Source organism: Bubalus bubalis, chromosome 8, assembly GCF_019923935.1.
Source record: "Bubalus bubalis isolate 160015118507 breed Murrah chromosome 8, NDDB_SH_1, whole genome shotgun sequence".
Lineage (NCBI taxonomy): Eukaryota > Metazoa > Chordata > Mammalia > Artiodactyla > Bovidae > Bubalus > Bubalus bubalis.
The window spans coordinates 7499692-7519677 of record NC_059164.1 but is presented as its reverse complement, the minus strand read 5'-3'; the positions used below and the strand labels follow the sequence as shown (position 1 = coordinate 7519677).

The 19986-nt window shown below is 44.0% G+C and overlaps 1 protein-coding gene across 3 annotated transcripts in view; it reads right to left on the bottom strand.

Moving 5' to 3' along the window:
• Positions 1 to 15491: 15491 nt before the first annotated feature.
• SUN3 (Sad1 and UNC84 domain containing 3) overlaps positions 15492 to 19986 on the bottom strand; it is a 47118-nt gene continuing 42623 nt past the window's right edge. For 2 of the 3 annotated variants that reach the window (XM_044946418.2, XM_044946417.2), the window contains exons 9-10: positions 17601 to 17693; positions 15493 to 16403 (exon numbers count right to left, since the gene is read on the bottom strand). In XM_044946418.2, the coding sequence (XP_044802353.2) occupies positions 16284 to 16403; positions 17601 to 17693 (213 nt within the window). In that variant the 3' untranslated portion in view covers positions 15493 to 16283. Of the gene's footprint in view, positions 16404 to 17600; positions 17694 to 19986 lie in introns of all 3 variants that reach the window. The other variant, XM_006074682.4, reaches the window with a different exon arrangement.

Sequence of the window (19986 nt, the reverse complement as noted above, 5' to 3'; positions counted from 1 at the left end):
ATGGGAAATAGATGGGGAAACAGTGGAAACAGTGTCAGACTATTTTTCTGGGTTCCAAAATCACTACAGATGGTGACTGCAGCCATGAAATTAAAGGACACTTACTCCTTGGAAGGAAAGTTATGATGAACCTAGATAGCATATTCAAAAGCAGAGACATTACTTTGCCAACAAAGATTCCTCTAGTCAAGGCTATGGTTTTTCCTGTGGTCGTGTATGGATGTGAGAGTTGGACTGTGAAAAAGGCTGAGCACTGAAGAATGGATGCTTTTGAACTGTGGTGTTGGAGAAGACTCTTGAGAGTCCCTTGGACTGCAAGGAGATCCAACCAGTCCATTCTAAAGGAGATCAGTCCTGGGATTTCTTTGGAAGGAATGATGCTAAAGCTGAAACTCCAATACTTTGGCCACCTCATGTGAAGAGTTGACTCATTGGAAAAGACTCTGATGCTGGGAGGGATTGGGGGCAAGAGGAGAAGGGGATGACAGAGGATGAGATGGCTGGATGGTATCACTGACTCAATGGACGTGAGTCTGAGTAAACTCTGGGAGTTGGTGATGGACAGGAGGCCTGGCGTGCTGCGATTCATGGGGTCGCAAAGAGTCAGACATGACTGACCGACTGATCTGATCTGATCTGATAGCCCATTATTGGGCTTCCCTGGTAGCTGAGATGGTAAAAAATCCACCTGTAATGCAGGAGTCTTGGGTGCGATCCCTGGGCTGGGAAGATCCCCTGGAGAAGAGAATGGCAACCCAGTCCAGTATTCTTGCCTGGGAAATCCCATGGACAGAGGATCCTGGCAGGTGGGCCACGAGTCTATGGGGTCACTGAGAGTCCCACTGGACTGAGCACTAACACTTTCACGTTCATGGCCCATTAACAATGCTGTGATAGTTTCAGGTAAACAGCAAGGGACTCAGCCATACATATATGCGGATCCATTCACCCCAAACTCCCCTCCCATCCAGGCTGCCACATAACATTGAGCAGAGTTCCATGTATTGTAGAGTAGGTTCTTGTTGATTATTCATTTTCATTATAGCAGGGTGTACATGTCCATCCCAAGTATATCATTTTTTCCCCACCTGCTGTTTCTGAAGTAAATTTACTTCAAAACAACGGGTATGCCATTGAGGCATATTTGGGGGTGACCTGCCCAGGACAGATGTTGAAGTGTCATGATCACACACATAAATGCAGATAGAGTAAGTGTGGCAAACGTTCGTAACTGTTAAATCGAGAGAGAGTTACGTATGCGGGTGTTCATTGTACTATTAAAATTCTCCATACTTTTGAAATTTTTCAAAATAAAAAGTTTGAGAAAAAGCTTCATAGTTGTAAATAAAAGTAAAGGATGGCATCCATTCCTATCCCACTTTGCCGCTGTATGACCTTGGGCAAAGTAAGGAACCTGTTTGTACCTCAGAATCTCATCTGTAATAATTATTTATATAAAAAACTGCAGTGAGGATTAAATGAGTTGCTATAACACAGAAAAGTTTGCAATAGTGTCTAGCACACAATAAGGACTGTACGTGTTTGCTATTACCATTTTTCTGTTGCTTTAGTAACAACGGGACTATTTATTAGTTATGGAAAAAGCCACTATCTGTGCACTGCTACCACTTTCTCATCTGCCACACTGCTTCAGAGAATGCAAGATGATTAAAAACCAGAAGCAATCTGACCCCAAAGCCAGGCCAAGAGATGTAGCAGTGAGAAAGAGGGCAGCATTAGATAGTAAAGAAACTCTGGGAACAGAAAGTGTCTGGGCTGCAGGCCAGCTCTGGTAATAGCAGACGGGCAAGAACAATACGACACAGGATTCTTTGCTCTGAACTTCAGTTCTCTAATGTAGACAATGGAACTGAAGCAGATAACTGTGTACAAAAATCATTTTATATATATTTTTTCTGCAATCATTGATGATTAGTTAAATCTGGTTAGCAGACTTTCGGAGAAGGCAATGGCAACCCACTCCAGTACTCTTGCCTGGAAAATCCCATGGACGGAGGAGCCTGGTGGGCTGCAGTCTATGGGGTCTCCAAGAGTCGGACACGACTGAGCAACTTCACTTTCACTTTTCACTTTCATGCATTGGAGAAGGAAATGGCAACCCACTCCAGTGTTCTTGCCTGGAGAGTCCTAGGGACAGGGGAGCCTGGTGGGCTGCTGTCTATGGGGTCGCACAGAGTCGGACACGACTGAAGCGACTTAGCAGCAGCAGCAGACTTTAGCTGGGATGTATATGTAGCTGATAGCAGTTTTTTTTTTAAGCTACAAACAGAAGCGAAGACAACTCTGTTTCTAGACTTATTAATCAAGTGCAGGTCTATGGTTAGCTTGCCTTCGGTACAGAAAAGATGAAATATTTACATGCCCTAGTGTTACGGGAACCACAGTGACTAGGCTCTGTAGTGAATGTTTGCATAAGTTATTTTACGACAGGAGGTCCTGGTAAGAAATACAGAACTAATAAGCCAACACCAACCAGAAGAATTAGGGAAAGAATGAAAGGAGATGTCATATGTCCTACTACCTTCCAGAATCCTCCTTGCTGAAATCCTTCTTGGCTGAGCAATGCGTGTAGCACAGGAAGGACCCTGAGTCAGAATCAGTGGGCAGAGACAGCCCAGAAACTCGTCCCATCACCCACTGTAAGACCCGAGACTGGGAGCCATGTGGCAGAGCAGTTCCTCTGGGTTCCCTTGCCCTGCCACTCTCCGCCCTGGCACCCCTTTCCAATAAAATCTCTTGCTTTGTCAGCACATGTATTTCCTCAGACAATTCATTTCTAAGTGTTAGACAAGAACCCACTCTCAGGCCCTGGAAGGGGCCCCCCTTCCTACAACATATTCACATTGTTTCTGGTCTATCTAATACATAGTTTTCCCGTGTAGATGATTAAATGAGCTGGGGAGCAGTGTGGACGCTACTCATTATGTTTATTTATTGTGCAAGGAAATACCCTGATCGGAAATGCAATTAGAGTGAAGCATAGAGTGATTAGAGTCATCAATTAGAGTGAAGAACAGTTTGGGTGTGGAGTTGGAAGTAAGGAACTAACCTTTTCATAATTGCAGGATAGTAAACTCTACCTGGATAACTATTTATTATGTGCGTGCTTTGCGCTCAGTTGCACCCGACTCTTTGCGACCCCTGGACTGTAGCCCACCAGGCCCCTCTGTCCATGGAATTCTCCAGGAAAGAATACTGGAGTGGGTTGTCATTCCCTTCTCCAAGGGATCTTCCCTACTCAGGGACCAAACCTGGGTCTCCTGCATTGAAGGTGGATTCTTTACCATCTGAGCCACCAGGGAAGCCCATGTATTTATTAGCTCTTACCAAAAGCTGTACCAGTGTCTGTCAGGCACCTGCTTCCTCACTTCAGTCCCCAGTCTCCTGAGGAAGGCTATTTGCAGACCTGTAGTTACCAGTTAATGTCGGAAAAATTACCCAAGGGGAAAGACTGACATAGCTGAGAGGTACTGTGGCAATCCTGATGGGCAGCATTTGTCTTTATTTTTTCCTATTACATGAGAAAACTGTAAAATGAGGGAAAGTGTACTGCAGAAGTGGCATGAGTGAACGTCTTTTGAGAATTATACTACTTTCAGTTCAGTTCAGTCGTGTCTGACTCTTTGCGACCCCATGGACTGCAGCACCCCAGGCTTCCCTATCCATCACCAACTCCCAGAGCTCGCTCAAACTCAAGTCCACCGAGTCGGTGATGCCATCCAAACAACTCATCCTCTGTCGTCCCCTTCTCCTCCTGCCTTCAATCTTTCCCAGCATCAGGGTCTTTTCCAATGAGTCAGTCACATCAGGTAGCCAAAGTATTGGAGTTTCAGCATCAGTCCTTCCAATGAATATTCAGGACTAATTTCCTTTAGGATTGACTGGTTTCATCTTGCAGTCCAAGGGACTCTCAAGAGTCTTCTCCAACACCACAGTTCAAAGGCATCAATTCTTTGCCACTCAGGTTTCTTTATAGTCCAACTCTCACATCCATACATGACTACTGGAAAAGCTATAGCTTTGGCTAGATGGACCTTTGTCGGCAAGGTAATGTCTCTGCTTTTCAATATGCTGTCTAGGTTGGTCATAGCTTTTCTTCCAAGGAGCAAGCATCTTTTAATTTCATGGCTTCAGTCACCATCTGCAGTGATTTTGGAGCCCAAAAAATTAAAGTCTGTCACTGTTTCCCCGTCTATTTGCCATGAAGTGGTGGGACCAGATGCCATGATCTTCGTTTTCTGAATGTTGAGTTTTAAGCCAAATTTTTCACTCTCCTCTTTCACTTTCATCAAGAGGCTCTTTAGTTCTTCGCTTTCTGCCATAAGGGTGGTGTCATCTGCGTATCTGAGGTTATTGATATTTCTCCCGGCAATCTTGATTCCAGCTTGTGCTTCTTCCAGCTCAGTGTTTCTCATGATGTACTCTGCATATAAGTTAAACAAGCAGGGTGACAATAGCCTTGACAGACTCCTTTCCCAATTTGGAGCCAGTCTGTTGTTGCATGTCCAGTTCTAACTGTTGCTTCTTGACCTGCATACAGATTTCTCAGAATGCAGATAAGATGGTCTGGTATTCTCATCTCTTGAAGAATTTTCCACAGTGTGTTATGATTCACACAGTCAAATGCTTTGGCATAGTCAAAAAAGCAGAAATAGATGTTTTTCTGGAACTCTCTTGCTTTTTTGATGATCCAGTGGATGTTGGAAATTTGATCTCTGGTTCCTCTGCCTTTTCTAAATCTAGCTTGAACATCTGGAACTTCATGGTTCATGTACTGTTGAAGCCTGGCTTGGAGAATTTTGAGCATTACTTTGCTAGCGTGTGAGATGAGTGCATTTGTGCAGAAAGTTGAACATTCTTTGGCATTGCCTTTCTTTGGGATTGGAATGAAAATGGAACTTTTCCAGTCCTGTGGCCACTGCTGAGTTTTCCAAATTTGCTGGCATATTGTTTACAGCACTTTCACAGCATCATCTTTTAGGATTTGAAAGAGCTCAACTAGAATTCCATCACCTCCACTAGCTTTGTTTGTAGTGATGCTTCCTAAGGCCCACTTGACTTCTCATTCCAGGATGTCTGGCTCTAGGTGAATGATTAAACCATCATGGTTATCTGGGACATGAAGATCTTTTCTGTATAGTTCTCCTGTGTATTCTTGCCACCTCTTCTTAATATCTTCTGCCTCTTTACTCTTTTACTACTTTAATGATAGATTTTGCTTAAACAACTCTTCAGAAATTCTTCTTCATCATTTAGATGTTAAAGGAAAAATACATCAATGCATTTCATAATTCTTTAGAACCTTACCATCTTTGGAGCCCATTAGAAGTGTTAGGTACAGTGCTGGGGGCTGGGGCTCTGAGGAAGGAGCCCCTCCACCCAGGAGAACTGATGTCCAGTGTTCGTTGGGTGCCTGTTGCTGTTTGGTTGGTAAGTTGTGTCTGATTCTTTGGGACCCCATGAACTGTAGCCCACCAGGCTCCTCTGTCCATGGGATTGCCCAGGCAAGAATACTAGAGTGGGTTGACATATCCTTCTCCAGGGGATCTTCCTGACCAAGGGATCAACCCCCCATCTCCTGTCTTGGCAGGCAGATTCTCTACCACTAAGCCACCAGGGAAGCCTTGTTGGGTGCCTGCTATGTTTCATTTTGATGTATTAGAACCTTTTTTCCCCTTTTGTGACTTCTGAAGTCTGAGTCATATTTACAAAGGTCTTCCTCTATCCAATGTCATACAAGAGTTCTTCCAAGTTTTCCTGTTATAATTTTATAGTATGTTTTGATTCTGTTGCACCTGTAAATTTTTTACCATATTAGGAATTCAACATGTTACCAACTGGATTCCCTGGTGGCTCAGACAGTAAAGAGTCTGCCTGCAATTTGGGAGAACTGAGTTTGATCCCTGGATCTGGAAGATCCCCTGGAGAAGGAAATGGCAACCCACTCCGGTATTCTTGCCTGGGAAATCCCATGAACAGAGAAGCATGGAGGGCTACAGTCCATAGGATCGAGAAGAGTCAGACATGACTGAGCGACTCCACTTTCATTTTCTTTCTTTTCTTTCACCAACTGAGAAGTATGAATGGAATGCTCTTTTCTTAAAGACAAGGTAATTGTTCCAAGCCATTTGTTTTTCCCTATCCTTTTAAAAGTGCCACGTTTATCATGTAAATATTACATTTTGATGTAGATATCAATCTATTTCTAAATATCAGAAATAGAATTTTTTGTTTGTTCCATTGATTTGTCAGCGTTCCAGTGCCACACAACTTAAATTATTTATATCTATGTCACTAATAATTCTGGAAAACCAGTCCAATGTGTGGATTTTTTTCCTCCCACCAGAAGAAATACTCCAACACCAGCCGGGTGTCCTATGAATCAAGTCTGACACACCCCACAGGTCCCACAAGACTGCCCCCTCATTCAGCTCCCCCCCGTCACAGTCCTATCCTTCTGATCCACGGGCTGTAAACTGGGGTACCATGATCCCCTCTTTGGATTTGAATATTTTGCCAGAGCCACTCACGGAACTCAAGAGAAACATTTTACTTACTTCCTACAAAAGGAAGTAACTCAGAAGCAGCCAAATGTAAGAGATGAATAGAGTAAGGTGTGATGAAGGGGCTCACTGCTTCCATTATCCCTCAGAACTGGCCAGCATTCCCTAATCTCCAAAGGTTCACCAGTGTGGAAGCTCTCCAAACCTCAACCTTTCGGATTTTTATGAAGGTGCCTTTACATAAGTGTGATCGGTTTGATTCAATCACTGGCCATTGGCATTCCATTCAGCCTCCATCTCCTCTCCAGTCCCCAGACATTGGGGGCTGAGATTGAAAGTCCCAATCCTCTAATCAGTGGTTGCTTCTCCTGGAAACAATCCCCCATCCTTTCCAAAGGTACCTCATTGACACAATAAAAGACACCTTGATCACTCTTATGGCTTTGGAAATTCCAAGGATTTTCGGAGCTCTGCATCGCAGTGAAGTGAAAGTGAAAGTCACTTAGTCATGTCTGACTTTTTGCAACCCCATGGACTGTACAGTCCATGGAATTCTCTAGGCCAGAATACTGGAGTGGGGAGCCTTTCCCTTCTCCAGAGGATCTTCCCAACCCAGGAATCGAACCCAGGTCTCCTGCATTGCAGGTGGATTCTTTACCAACTGAGCCACAAGGGAAGCCCATAAACTGGGAAGAAAACCAAATGCATATTTCTTACTGTAAATCACAGTATAATAGTCATACAGCTGTTTCCCTTTGTTGTCATTTTTTTCAAGGTTTATTTTTGTTGTTGTTCAGTCATTTAAGTCTGCCCAACCGTTTGTGACCCCATGGACTGCAGCATGCCAGGCTCCTCTGTCCTCCACTATCTCCTAGAGTTTGCTCAAATTCATGTCCATTGAGTCAGTGATGCTATTGATGTCTAACGGTCTCATTCTTTGGTGACACCTTCTCCAGCTTCCCACTGAGTTTATATTTCCATTGAAATTTTAGAGTCAATTTGGTTGAAAACACATCCCTTTGGTTTTCTATGTATATGTGTTTTAATCTTTTAAAAACTTGCTAAAATGGAAAATGTTAAACATATATAAATGTAGACAGAATAGTATTAACTGAAACCTTGTGAACCAGTACCTAAATTCAGTGATCATTTAATGGCCAAACCTTTTTATTGATCCTCCTGTTACATAGAAGACCCGATTCCATGTTGGATCTGCTTGGTGCTACCAAACATAAAAATAGTAAACACTCCATCTGTCCTGAAGGAGAGCCTTTTGTGGTGTATATTAGATAAATGGGCCAGACAGATCCATGAGCCTATGACTAAGAAAGACGGGATATACTATTATAATGGAATTTGTACACAATGTGTATGAGGATCAGAAGAGTGATGGCCCCTGAACGGCTCTTTCAGTTATTTTACGATCTCGCAGTTGGAAGTGTTTTGCAAAAGAGCAGGAAAAAGAGATAAGATTTCGTATGCAGAAGCATTTATGCGCTCACATCAGGAGGAAGAGGACTCACAGGACCGCCACTTTGTGGTGCAACTGCTGAAAGGAAACCAAGGGGAAACCACAACCCTGCCTGCCAAGAGGACCCACTCTGTACCACTGAACTCTTCACCTCCGTATTGGCCAGCCACCGTCCCACTTGGGAATACCAGACCACCTGACCTGCCTCTTGAGAAATCTGTATGCAGGTCAGGAAGCAACGGTTAGAACTGGACATGGAACAAGAGACTGGCTCCAAATAGGGAAAGGAGTACATCAAGGCTGTATATTGTCACCCTGATTGTTTAACGTATATGCAGAGTACATCATGAGAAACGCTGGACTAGAGGAAGCACAACTGGAATCAAGATTGCCGGGAGAAATGTCAATAACCTCAGATATGCAGATGACATCACCCTTATGGCAGAAAGTGAAGAGGAACTAAAGAGCCTCTTGAAGAAGTGAAAGAAGAGAGTGAAAAAGTTGGCTTAAAGCTCAACATTCAGAAAACGAAAATCATGGCATCCGGTCCCATCACTTCATGGCAAATAGATGGGGAAACAGTGGAAATAGTGGCTGACTTTATTTTGGGAGGCTCCAAAATCATTGCAGATGGTGACTGCAGTCACGAAATTAAAAGACGCTTACTCCTTGGAAGGAAAGTTATGACCAAACTAGACAGCACATTAAAAAGCAGAGACATTACTTTGCCAACAAAGGTTCATCTAGTCAAGGCTATGGTTTTTCCAGTGGTCATGTACGGATGTGACAGTTGGACTGTGAAGAAAGCTGAGCACTGAAGAATTGATGCTTTTGAACTGTGGTGTTGGAGAAGACTCTTGAGAGCCCCTTGGACTGCAAGGAGATCCAACCAGCCCATCCTAAAGGAAATCAGTCCTGATTATTCATTGGAAGGACTGATGTTGCAGCTGAAACTCCAATCCTTTGGCCACCTGATGCGAAGAACTGACTCATTTGAAAAGACCCTGATGCTGGGAAAGATGAAAGGCAGGAGGAGAAGGGGACAACAGAGGATGAGATGGTTGGATGGCATCACCGACTCCATGGGCATGAGTTTGAGTAAACTCCGGGAGTTGGTGATGGACAGGGAGGCCTGGCGAGCCGCAGTCCATGGGGTCGCGAAGAGTTGGACACGATTGAGCGACTGAACTGAACTGACTCCACTTGGGCAGACATTGACCCCTTTATAAATATAATGCTTACTAGGGATGAAAGGCGGAGAAGCAGCAGCAGCAGCAGCAGCAGCAGCAGTAGCAGGGATGAAAGGAGGATGGTCACTAACAAGGTTGGAGAGAAAGTGCACCAGCACCATCTAGCGGATCCAAATGGAACTCCAGAAGGAAAATCTTGCAGTCCCTATTGTGGAGCCTTGCTGCTACTGCTGCTAAGTCGCTTCAGTTGTGTCCGACTCTGTGCGACCCCAAAGATGGCAGCCCACCAGGCTCCCCCGTCCCTGGGATTCTCCAGGCAAGAACACTGGAGTGGGTTGCCATTTCCTTCTTCAATGCATGAAAGTGAAAAGTGAAAGTGAAGTCGCTCAGTTGTGTCCGACTCTTAGCGCCCCCATGGACTGCAGCCTACCAGGCTCCTCCACCCACGGATTTTCCAGGCAAGAGGACTGGAGTGGGTGCCATTGCCTTCTCCGATTGTGGAGCCTTACTGGGATCCTAATAATGGAGGCATTCCACTTTTAGAACACTGCAGGAGATGTATCTTAACGGGTCTTCAAAAGGGGATGCAATCTCAAAAACAACAGATGATCTCTGTTCGTTTCCAAGGCAAACCATTCAATATCACAGTAATCCAAGTCTATGCCCTGACCAGTAATGCTGAAGAAGCTGAAGTTGAACGGTTCTATGAAGACCTACAAGACCTTTTAGAACTAACACCCAAAAAGATGTCCTTTTCATTTTAGGGGACTGGAATGCAAAAGTAGGAAGTCAAGAAACACCTGGAGTAACAGGCAAATTTGGCCTTGGAATATGGAATGAAGCAGGGCAAAGACTAATAGAGTTTTGCCAAGAAAATGCACTGGTCATAACAAACACCATCTTCCAACAACACAAGAGAAGACTCTATACATGGACATCACCAGATGGTCAACACGGAAATCAGATTGATTCTATTCTTTGCAGCCAAAGATGGAGAAGCTCTATACAGTCAGCAAAAACAAGACCAGGAGCTGACTGTGGCTCAGACCATGAACTCCTTATTGCCAAATTCAGACTTATATTGAAGAAAGTAGGGAAAACCACTAGACCATTCAGGTATGATCTAAATCAAATCCCTTATACAGTGCAAGTGAGAAATAGATTTAAGGGCCTAGATCTGATAGATAGAGTGCCTGATGAACTATGGAATGAGGTTCATGACATTGTACAGCAGACAGGGATCAAGACCATTCCCATGAAAAAGAAATGCAAAAAAGCAAAATGGCTGTCTGGGGAGGCCTTACAAATAGCTGTGAAAAGAAGAGAAGTGAAAAGCAAAGGAGAAAAGAAAAGATATAAACATCTGAATGCAGAGTTCCAAAGAATAGCAAGAAGAGATAAGAAAGCCTTCTTCAGAGATCAATGCAAAGAAATAGAGGAAAACAACAGAATGGGAAAGACTAGGGATCTCTTCAAGAAAATCAGAGATACCAAAGGAACATTTCATGCAAAGATGGGCTCGATAAAGGACAGAAATGGTATGGACCTAACAGAAGCAGAAGATATTAAGAAGAGATGGCAAGAATACACAGAAGAACTGTACAAAAAAGATCTTCATGACCCAGATAATCACGATGGTGTGATCACTCACCTAGAGCCAGACATCCTGGAATGTGAAGTCAAGTGGGCCTTAGAAAGCATCACTATGAACAAAGCTAGTGGAGGTGATGGAATTCCAGTTGAGCTATTCCAAATCCTGAAAGATGATGCTGTGAAAGTGCTGCACTCAATATGGCAGCACATTTGGAAAACTCAGCAGTGGCCACAGGACTGGAAAAGGTCAGTTTTCATTCCAATCCCAAAGAAAGGCAATGCCAAAGAATGCTCAAACTACCACACAATTGCACTCATCTCACATGCTAGTAAAGTAATGCTCAAAATTCTCCAAGCCAGGCTTCAGCAATATGTGAACCGTGAACTTCCTGATGTTCAAGCTGGTTTTAGAAAAGGCAGAGGAACCAGAGATCAAATTGCCAATATCAGCTGGATCATCGAAAAAACAAGAGAGGTCCAGAAAAACATCTATTTCTGCTTTATTGACTATGCCAAAGCCTTTGACTGTATGGATCACCATAAACTGTGGAAAATTCTGAAAGAGATGGGAATACCAGACCACCTGATCTGCCTCTTGAGAAATTTGTATGCAGGTCAGGAAGCAACAGTTAGAACTGGACATAGAACAACAGACTGGTTCCAAATAGGAAAAGGAGTTCGTCAAGGCTGTATATTGTCACCCTGTTTATTTAACTTATATGCAGAGTACATCATGAGAAACGCTGGACTGGAAGAAACACAAACTGGAATCAAGATTGCCAGGAGAAATATCAATAACCTCAAATATGCAGATGACACCATCCTTATGGCAGAAAGTGAAGAAGAACTAAAGAGCCTCTTGATGAAGGTAAAAGAGGAGAGTGAAAAAGTTGGTTTAAAGCTCAACATTCAGAAAACGAAGATCATGGCATCCAGTCCCATCACTTCATGGGAAATAGTTGGGGAAACAGTGGAAACAGTGTCAGACTTTATTTTTCTGGGCTCCAAAATCACTACAGATGGTGACGGAAGCCATGAAATTAAAAGACGCTTACTCCTTGGAAGGAAAGTTATGACCAACCTAGATAGCATATTCAAAAGCAGAGACATTACTTTGCCAACAAAGGTTCGTCTAGTCAAGGTTATGGTTTTTCCAGTGGTCATGTATGGATGTGAGAATTGGATTGTGAATAAGGCTGAGTGCCCAAGGATTGATGCTTTTGAACCGTGGTGTTGGAGAAGACTCTTGAGAGTCCCTTGGACTGCAAGGAGATCCAACCAGTCCATTCTGAAGGAGATCATCCCTGGGATTTCTTTGGAAGGAATGATGCTAAAGCTGAAACTCCAGTACTTTGGCCACCTCATGTGAAGCGTTGACTCATTGGAAAAGTCTCTGATGCTGGGAGGGATTGGGGGCAGGAGGAGAAGGGGACGACAGAGGATGAGATGGCTGGATGGCATCACTGACTCGATGGATGCGAGTCTCAGTGAACTCCGGGAGTTGGTGATGGACAGGGAGGCCTGGTGTGCTGCAATTCATGGGGTCGCAAAGAGTCAGACATGACTGAGCGACTGATCTGATCTGAAAAGGGGATACCTGAACAAAGGAGCTTGAACAAAATCCAGAAGGTAAAACAAAAACCAAATGAAGATCCATCAGAATTTCTGGAAAGGATTCATCAAACTTATAGGCACTACTGTGTAAATGTAAGATCAGGAGAGGTAGAGAAGGAAGCAAAAACAAAAGCACAACTGATAAGCTACACGATTCTTCAAGATGAGTTTCAAGCGATGTTTTTAGTGGAAGTAGGACAAAAGCAATGATCTGACCTTCTCATTGCATCATATCAAGAGGTGCATGGTGTTGGATACAGACCCTGAGGCCCCTGAGAATGTAAGGATGGTAAATATGACCTTTATTGGGCAAAGTGCCTCAGACATAAGAAGAAAATTACAAAAATTAGATGATGTGTTTAGAATGAGCCCTTCTCAATTAGTAGATGTTGCTTTTAGAGTATTCAACCACAGCGAACAAGAGCAGAAGCAAGAAAGATGGAAACCAGAAGGCAGCTTTTCTGGCAGCAGTACTGGATTCCCAGAAGCCGAATAACCTAAATGAGGTAAGCCACCACCACTGGGGGAGGAACAGTGTGCTTACTGCAAGGAGGATGGGCACTGGAAAAATGATGGCCCTAAAGTATATCAGGAGGACAGGAGCCTCTCATATGGTAGTAGAAAGAGGGGGATATTCTGATAATGAATGAAAAGTCCCAGGGCTCCCTTAGACTTCATGCATCTGATTCTAATTTCGCCACAGGAGCCCTGGGTGACTCTGCCAGAGGGGAACAAATTGATGGGCTTTCTAATAGATACAGGTGCCACATATTCTGCAGTGAACACCACGGTGGCACAGAAAACATCCCAGTGTATCCCAGTCTTGGGAGTTCTGGACAAGTAGTAAACCATTCATTTTAACAACCTCTATAATGCCAACTAGGGGATCTCAGCCTGAAACACAACTTATGTGTCAGAGCGCCCTAGCGCCCCCTTGGGGATGAGATCTCCTTTGTAAATTAAATGCTCAAGTAACTTTTTCCACCAAGAACAGCTTGACACCAGGGTCCCACTGGAGCATGTGCTGAGCCTACAAATGATGCTCATGAAAACCCCAGAGGAGACAGAGCTCTTCCCCACCGAGGTCTGTGAAAAGGTAAGGCCAGAAGTGTGGGCTGACAGCACTGTGTGTGTGCTCGGTCTCTCAGTCATTTCTGAGTCTTTGCGACCCTTTTAGACCCCTTTTAGGCTCCTCTCTCCATGGGATTTTCAGGCAAAAATACTGGAGTGGGTTGCCATTTTCTTCTCTAGGACATCTTCCCAACTCATAGATTGAACCTGCATCTCCTGTGTCTCCTGCATTGCAGGCAGATTCTTCACCTACTGATAGCACTCTGAGGAAGGCCAAAAAAGCAAGACCAATACAAATCCCATCAAAAAGGGATTCTGGGACACCTAATCTAAAATAATATCCTCTGAGATAAGAAGCCCAAAAGGGAATACAGCCAACTCTGGAAAAGTTTCTGAAAATAGGACTGATTAAACCTTGCAGGTCTGCATATAACAAATGGCAACCCACTCCAGTGTTCTTGCCTGGAGAATCCCAGGGACGGGGGAGCCTGGTGGGCTGCCGTCTACGGGGTAGCACAGAGTCGGACACGACTGAAGCGATTTAGCAGCAGCAGCAATCCTCCTGGTCAAGAAGCCAGACTTGACAGACTATCAGTCTGTCCAGGACTCGAGGGCTGTTAATTAAGTCTTATACCCTGTGGAACCTAATCCATGGTGGTCTAGTCACTAAGTCGTGTCTGACTGGCAACCCCATGGACTATAGCCTGCTAGGCTCCTCTGTCCATGGGATTCTCCAGGCAAGAATACTGGAGTGGGTTGCCATTTTCATCTCCAAGGGATCTTCCCGACCCAGGAATCAAACCCAGATCTCCTGCATTGCAGACAGATTCTTTATCGAATGAGCTACAAGGGAAGCCCTATGTACCCTGCTTACAACTATTGCAGGAGAATATGGCTGGTTCTCAGTCCTGGACTTAAAAGATGCTTTCTTCTACATTCCAATTACAGAAAAATCACAGCCATCTATTTACTTTTTAATAGCAGGACCCAGAAACACAGGTAGTCCAACAGTATTGTTGTACAGTTCTGCCTCAAGGATTTAGGAATTTCCCTACCTTGTTTGGGGAGATGCCAGCTAGAGTCTTTAGAAATTTAAGATTGGATGAAGGACTCTTACTCCCATATGTGCATGACTTGCTCACAGCGAGTCCTACAGGTGACAAATGTGTACAAAATACCATCAGGACCCTGAACTGTTTGGCCAATTGTGGATATAAGGCCTCCCAGAAAAAGGCCCAGATATGCAAAGAGCAAGTATCCAGGCTTTGCTCTCTCGGAAGGACAGCGGGGGTCTTTGGCCTCATAGGAAGCAAGCAATTGCAGAACTGGGAACACCTGTGGGCTCGCAGAGTCAGACACGACTGAAGCGACTTAGCAGCAGCTGCAGCAAGACCCACAGCCAACTGAGAGGGTTTCTGGAAATGGCAGGGTTCTGTCGGATTTAGATCCCAAACTACAGGCTCACAGCGAAAACCCCTCTACGGGGCACTGAAGGGACGTGATCTTGAACCCCTGTTTGGGACTAAAGAGTGCCAAACGGTCTGTGAAACAATAAAAATGTTAATAAAGTTACTCTCAACCCCAGCTTTAGCACTCCCAGACTTTAAAAAGCATTTCAAACTGTATATACATGAGAGATAGGGTATAAGCCTTGGGGCGTTAATTCAAATTCATGTCCTCCTCCAGGGGATCTTCCCAACCCAGGGATCGAACTGTGATCTCCTGCATTGCAGGCTTATTCTTCACCAGCTGAGCTACCAGGGAAGCCCCTGGGTATGCAGTGGTAACACTTAAAGGGATTATTAAAGCAAAAGCCCTGCCCCCAGGGAGCTCAGCTCAGAAGGCAGAAATCAGCTCCTGGCTGATATATACACGGGCTCCCACTATGCATTCTCTGTGGGACAGGTTCACTGGGCAATCTGGAAAGAAAGGTGGCTTCTAACCTCAAACAATAAAGATACTAAACAGGCCTCTGAAATCCTGTCACTATTTGAGGCAGTCCACAAGCCCTCACATATGGCCCAAATACCAGAATTTTTTTTTTCTGGGTTTTAATTAAGATTTAACTGAATTTGTAGATCAGTTTAGACAGAATCGACTTCTTGACAGTGAAGTTTTTGTATCCACAGACAGGTTATGTCTTTCTATTTTTTTAGGTCTTTTCATTGTCCACTGCTGTTTTATTGGGTCTTCATACAGTTTAATTCTTTCATTTGATTTTTTTTAAATTTCCATTGAGGCTTTTGTAAATTATATCCTCTTACTGGTTGTGGTTTATATTTTTTATTTTGATTTATATATGATAATTTTGTATCCATCTTTGTTTATAATGTATTTTTCATTGATTTTATTGCTTTTGAAGGAATTCATCAAGTCATCTGCAAATGAATTATAGTTGGCCTTCTTAAATTTTACCTCTAATTTCTTTAGCTTCTCTAATTACAGAGTGTGTCCAGATCAGTGTTAAGTAATAGTGGTAACAGGAGATATCCATGCCTGGTATGGATGAATTAATAAATGAAAGCAAATATGCTATTACGAGAAAGAGTGTTGAGAATTACCATCTTCTTCTAAATGCAAACTCGTTTTTCAGTGCTTCAACAACATGATTCATCCTCAGAAGCCACACTAATGCAGAGATTGAATTTATTTTCATACTTTCAATAGTAAAATTCATTCACTTTTTACTGCAGGTAAGAACCACTTTAAGGTTTCTCTCCCACTTCTGATTTTTGATTCCTATGGATGTGATATAATCAAAGGGAATTGGAGTACCTGACTATTTTGGACTTGTGATCATGGCTGCCTGCACCAGTTCTTCTAGCTGTCATCTCTTGGGGTGCCATGAACCCTGAATCTATATAAACAAGTATAGTTTGGGTGTCCCCAATTGCTGAGAATTTTAAGTTTCACACATAACAAGAATTCAGGAGCTTCATGCTGAAAAAATAGAAAAGATTAAAATTAACGTCTTATCAAATGAACTATCTCAAAGAATCTCAAGTAATGCTGATATAAATGAAAAAAATTAGAACACTTTCTTTCCTTCTTAACTCACGTACTTTCAAGCACCAGTCTAATGGATGACATCCTGGTCTACCATCAGGAAAGAGCTGATAAAAAGGCAGACACGGGGAAGGTAGATAGCACGGTGGTCTGCACACCGGGGACCTCTCTGCCTTCTCCTGCCTCCGTGGTGGTCCTGACTGGCTGCCCCAGGGAGGGGCCAGGGAGCGACGTGGATGTACAGTTGACTGTAAAACTCGGTAAGGGCATTCATTTCTGACACATACATTGCTTTCAGCTTAGATTTTCTCACCACTGGCCAAGAGGCGTAACACACTTGTGTTTACATGGCTTGAGGTGCCTTCTATGTCTTTTCGCTAGTTCCTGTGACTAATGAGAACTAGTGAAATACATTTCTTATCCCTTACTGACTTTTAGGGATTTATAAGTTACCAACTGGTATTCTTTCCCCTTTGAGTTAGGCTAAGAAGTTTTTCTTATCTGGTGTGAAATATCTATTCTCTCTGAGTTCCTCTCTGCCTCCAATCATCTTGTTTTGTACCATCATCCCCACCCCCTCTACCCAAGGAAGACAATAGTGACTGTCAGATTAAATATTATCAAGGGAATCTGACAAATAAGGACTGAGGAAGAGTATGTGTGTGTGTGTGTGTGTGTGTGTATAAAAGTAATGGCAAATAATAAAAAAATTTGTCTCGGAAACAACTTTTGTATTATATTTGCCTGTTTTTTTGCTTTAAAACTTATGAACATGATTGGAGCTAAGAACTGGAATTCAGACAAGGCTTGCTTATCTCACACTTTTGTCACAGTCATTCTCACACACCACTTGACATCAAGCAACCCCACAAATCCCTCCTGGGGACGAAGCATGGATACCGCACCTTCTCCCACCACTTTACATCAAGCAACCCCACAAATCCCTCCTGGGGACGAAGCATGGATACCGCACCTTCTCCCACCACTTTACATCAAGCAACCCCACAAATCCCTCCTGGGGACGAAGCATGGATACCGCACCTTCTCCCACCACTTTACATCAAGCAACCCCACAAATCCCTCCTGGGGACGAAGCATGGATACCGCACCTTCTCCCAAGGCTCTCATTACCTGGAGTGCAAATGTTTGGATGGTGGTCCCTGTTTTGTTATATACAAACTGACCTAGAAAAATTTCTTCTCCTTCACAGTGTTTCAAGATGCCCTATAAAGAAAGCAACAGACAGGGAGGTTGTAATGAATGTGTGTTCTGTTAAAATAAACGGAGTCAACTGTCTGATAAGTAACAATTCCCCAGACATCTTTGGGTGTCCACCAGGGACACGTTGCTGCGCTGCATGTCAGTACTGGGTATGGGCCGGGGGGAGGATTGTGAGGCAAGAACCAGCCTAATCAAAGGGCTGAACAGACTAAGATGGAGAGAGACAGACAGACAGGATGAAGAGACAGATGACAGCCCATGTCAGCACTGACTTTGACCTCCTAACTGTATTTACTACGCTTTGGGTAAAATAAACCAAAAAATGAGCCCCAACATCGACCCAAAATGCGTTAAACTTCACCAGTTTGCTGAACTTTGATCACACAAATAGCTCCATCCAAAAAGTAAGCTTTTGTTGATATGTGTATGCAATTTCCCTTGTGCTTTTGACCTTTCTTCTCTACCCTTTAAAGCTGAAGATTTTTGAGCAGAGAGAGAGCACACTGGTGGACATTAATTTATCTTGCAAATCTAAAGTTTATGGTTAGAGTCTTTGAATCGCAGCACCACAACAAAAAATAAAGTTTCATGAGTTCAATCATTTTGTAATGAAAATCGTAATATTTAAACTATGAGTCAATTTTATAAAAGAATTGGGACTTCCCTGGTTATCTAGTGGTTAAGATCTCTGCCTGCCAACGCAGGGGATGCGGGTTGGACTTCTCATCTGAGAAGACCCCACACGCCACAGGGCAACTAAGCCTGTGGGCCACAACTACTGGGCCCTTGCTCCAGAGCTCGCGAGCTGAGGCTACCAAGCCTGTGCGCACAGCTACCGAGGCCCGCAAGCCCAGAGCCCACAGTCCGCAACAGAGTAGCTCCTGCTTATTGCAACTAGAGAAAGCCCACATGCAGCAGAGAAGACCCTGTGCAGCCAGAAATAAATGGATAACTAAAAGAACTGGATACATCATGATTAAATAATGCCCCACAGTTATATATACTTTTCATCTATATATTGACATATATAAACATACATATTTCATATTTGACATATATATATATATCTCATCTCATATAGTTCCTTTAGCCTGTTCAGAGAGGCATGCTAGTTTTATTTCAAACCTTCTTTATGATCCTGTTTTAATTTCACTTGGTTCATAAATGTGCTAATATTGAGAAAAACAGTGACAAGTATTTTGTCTTACTAAAAGGATTTTTTTTTTTCACTCTTTAAATATGGTCAATTTCTTAAAGGATTCTTGCCTGAAGGATTCACTCATAATTCCTCTCTAATGAGCAACTGTGTGCACTTTTTGGAGACAGGGTTTGACCTGCTCCAATCCAGTATAACTCAACTACAAGTGTCTGTAGAAACCGACTGTGAGTGCCAGCAGGCTCGCATCTAAGGACGGCAGTCTGTTTTATAACTTGAGACCCACAGCACCTAAAGGTGTTCCAACGACACACAAGGCAGGTAAGCGCCGTGTTTAACGCTGAGTCCCCTTCAGAGAGGGACCCCAAGGGGATGGAGTAAGGCATAAACCTCTGAGGGAAACATGGGCGCAGACCCGAAGAGAAAAGCACCTGGAGAGGGCCAAATGGTGGCTGGTGCGCTGGCCTAGAGGAAACTCAAGTCGCTCCGGCTGCAGGGGGCAACCAGCAGCACGCTGGAGCTGGTGCTGACTCCGAGTTCAGAAAGGGCCAGAGGTGGGGCCATGGTGTGGAAGCCAAGCATGAAGCTGGGAGTCCCCTCATCTGAGGGTGGGCTGATGATCTTTTTAAAAACTGATTAAGTTTTCATCGCACCGGGTCTTCGCTGTGTGAGAGCTTTGTCTAGTTGCAGCGAGCAGGAGCCACTCTCTAGTTTCTGCGCACGGGCTTCTCACGGCGGTGGCGTCTCTTGTTGCAGGGCATGGGCTCCAGGCACACAGGCTTCAGTAGTTGCAGTGTGCAGGTCAGTACCTGTGGTGTGTGGGCTTTAGTTGCCCTTGGCAAGTGGAATCTTCCCAGACCAGGGATTGAACCCGTGTCCCCTGCATTGGCAGGCAGACTCCCATCAGCTGTACTACCAGGGAATTTCCTCTGATTGTCTTTTTAAGGAGCATTTAGAGCCTACCATCACTCCTGTCCTGGTGCAGAAAAGAACTGTCGTTTTCTTCCCACCTCCAGGACAACTGACCTCAAGAGCATCCTGCAGAAATAACAGGGGACGGTAGATCCTATCAAGAATGATGGGCTGTGCCCTGCCACACCCAGGGTGTGGGCAGAGCTGAAAACCCCTGGGCACAAGGTT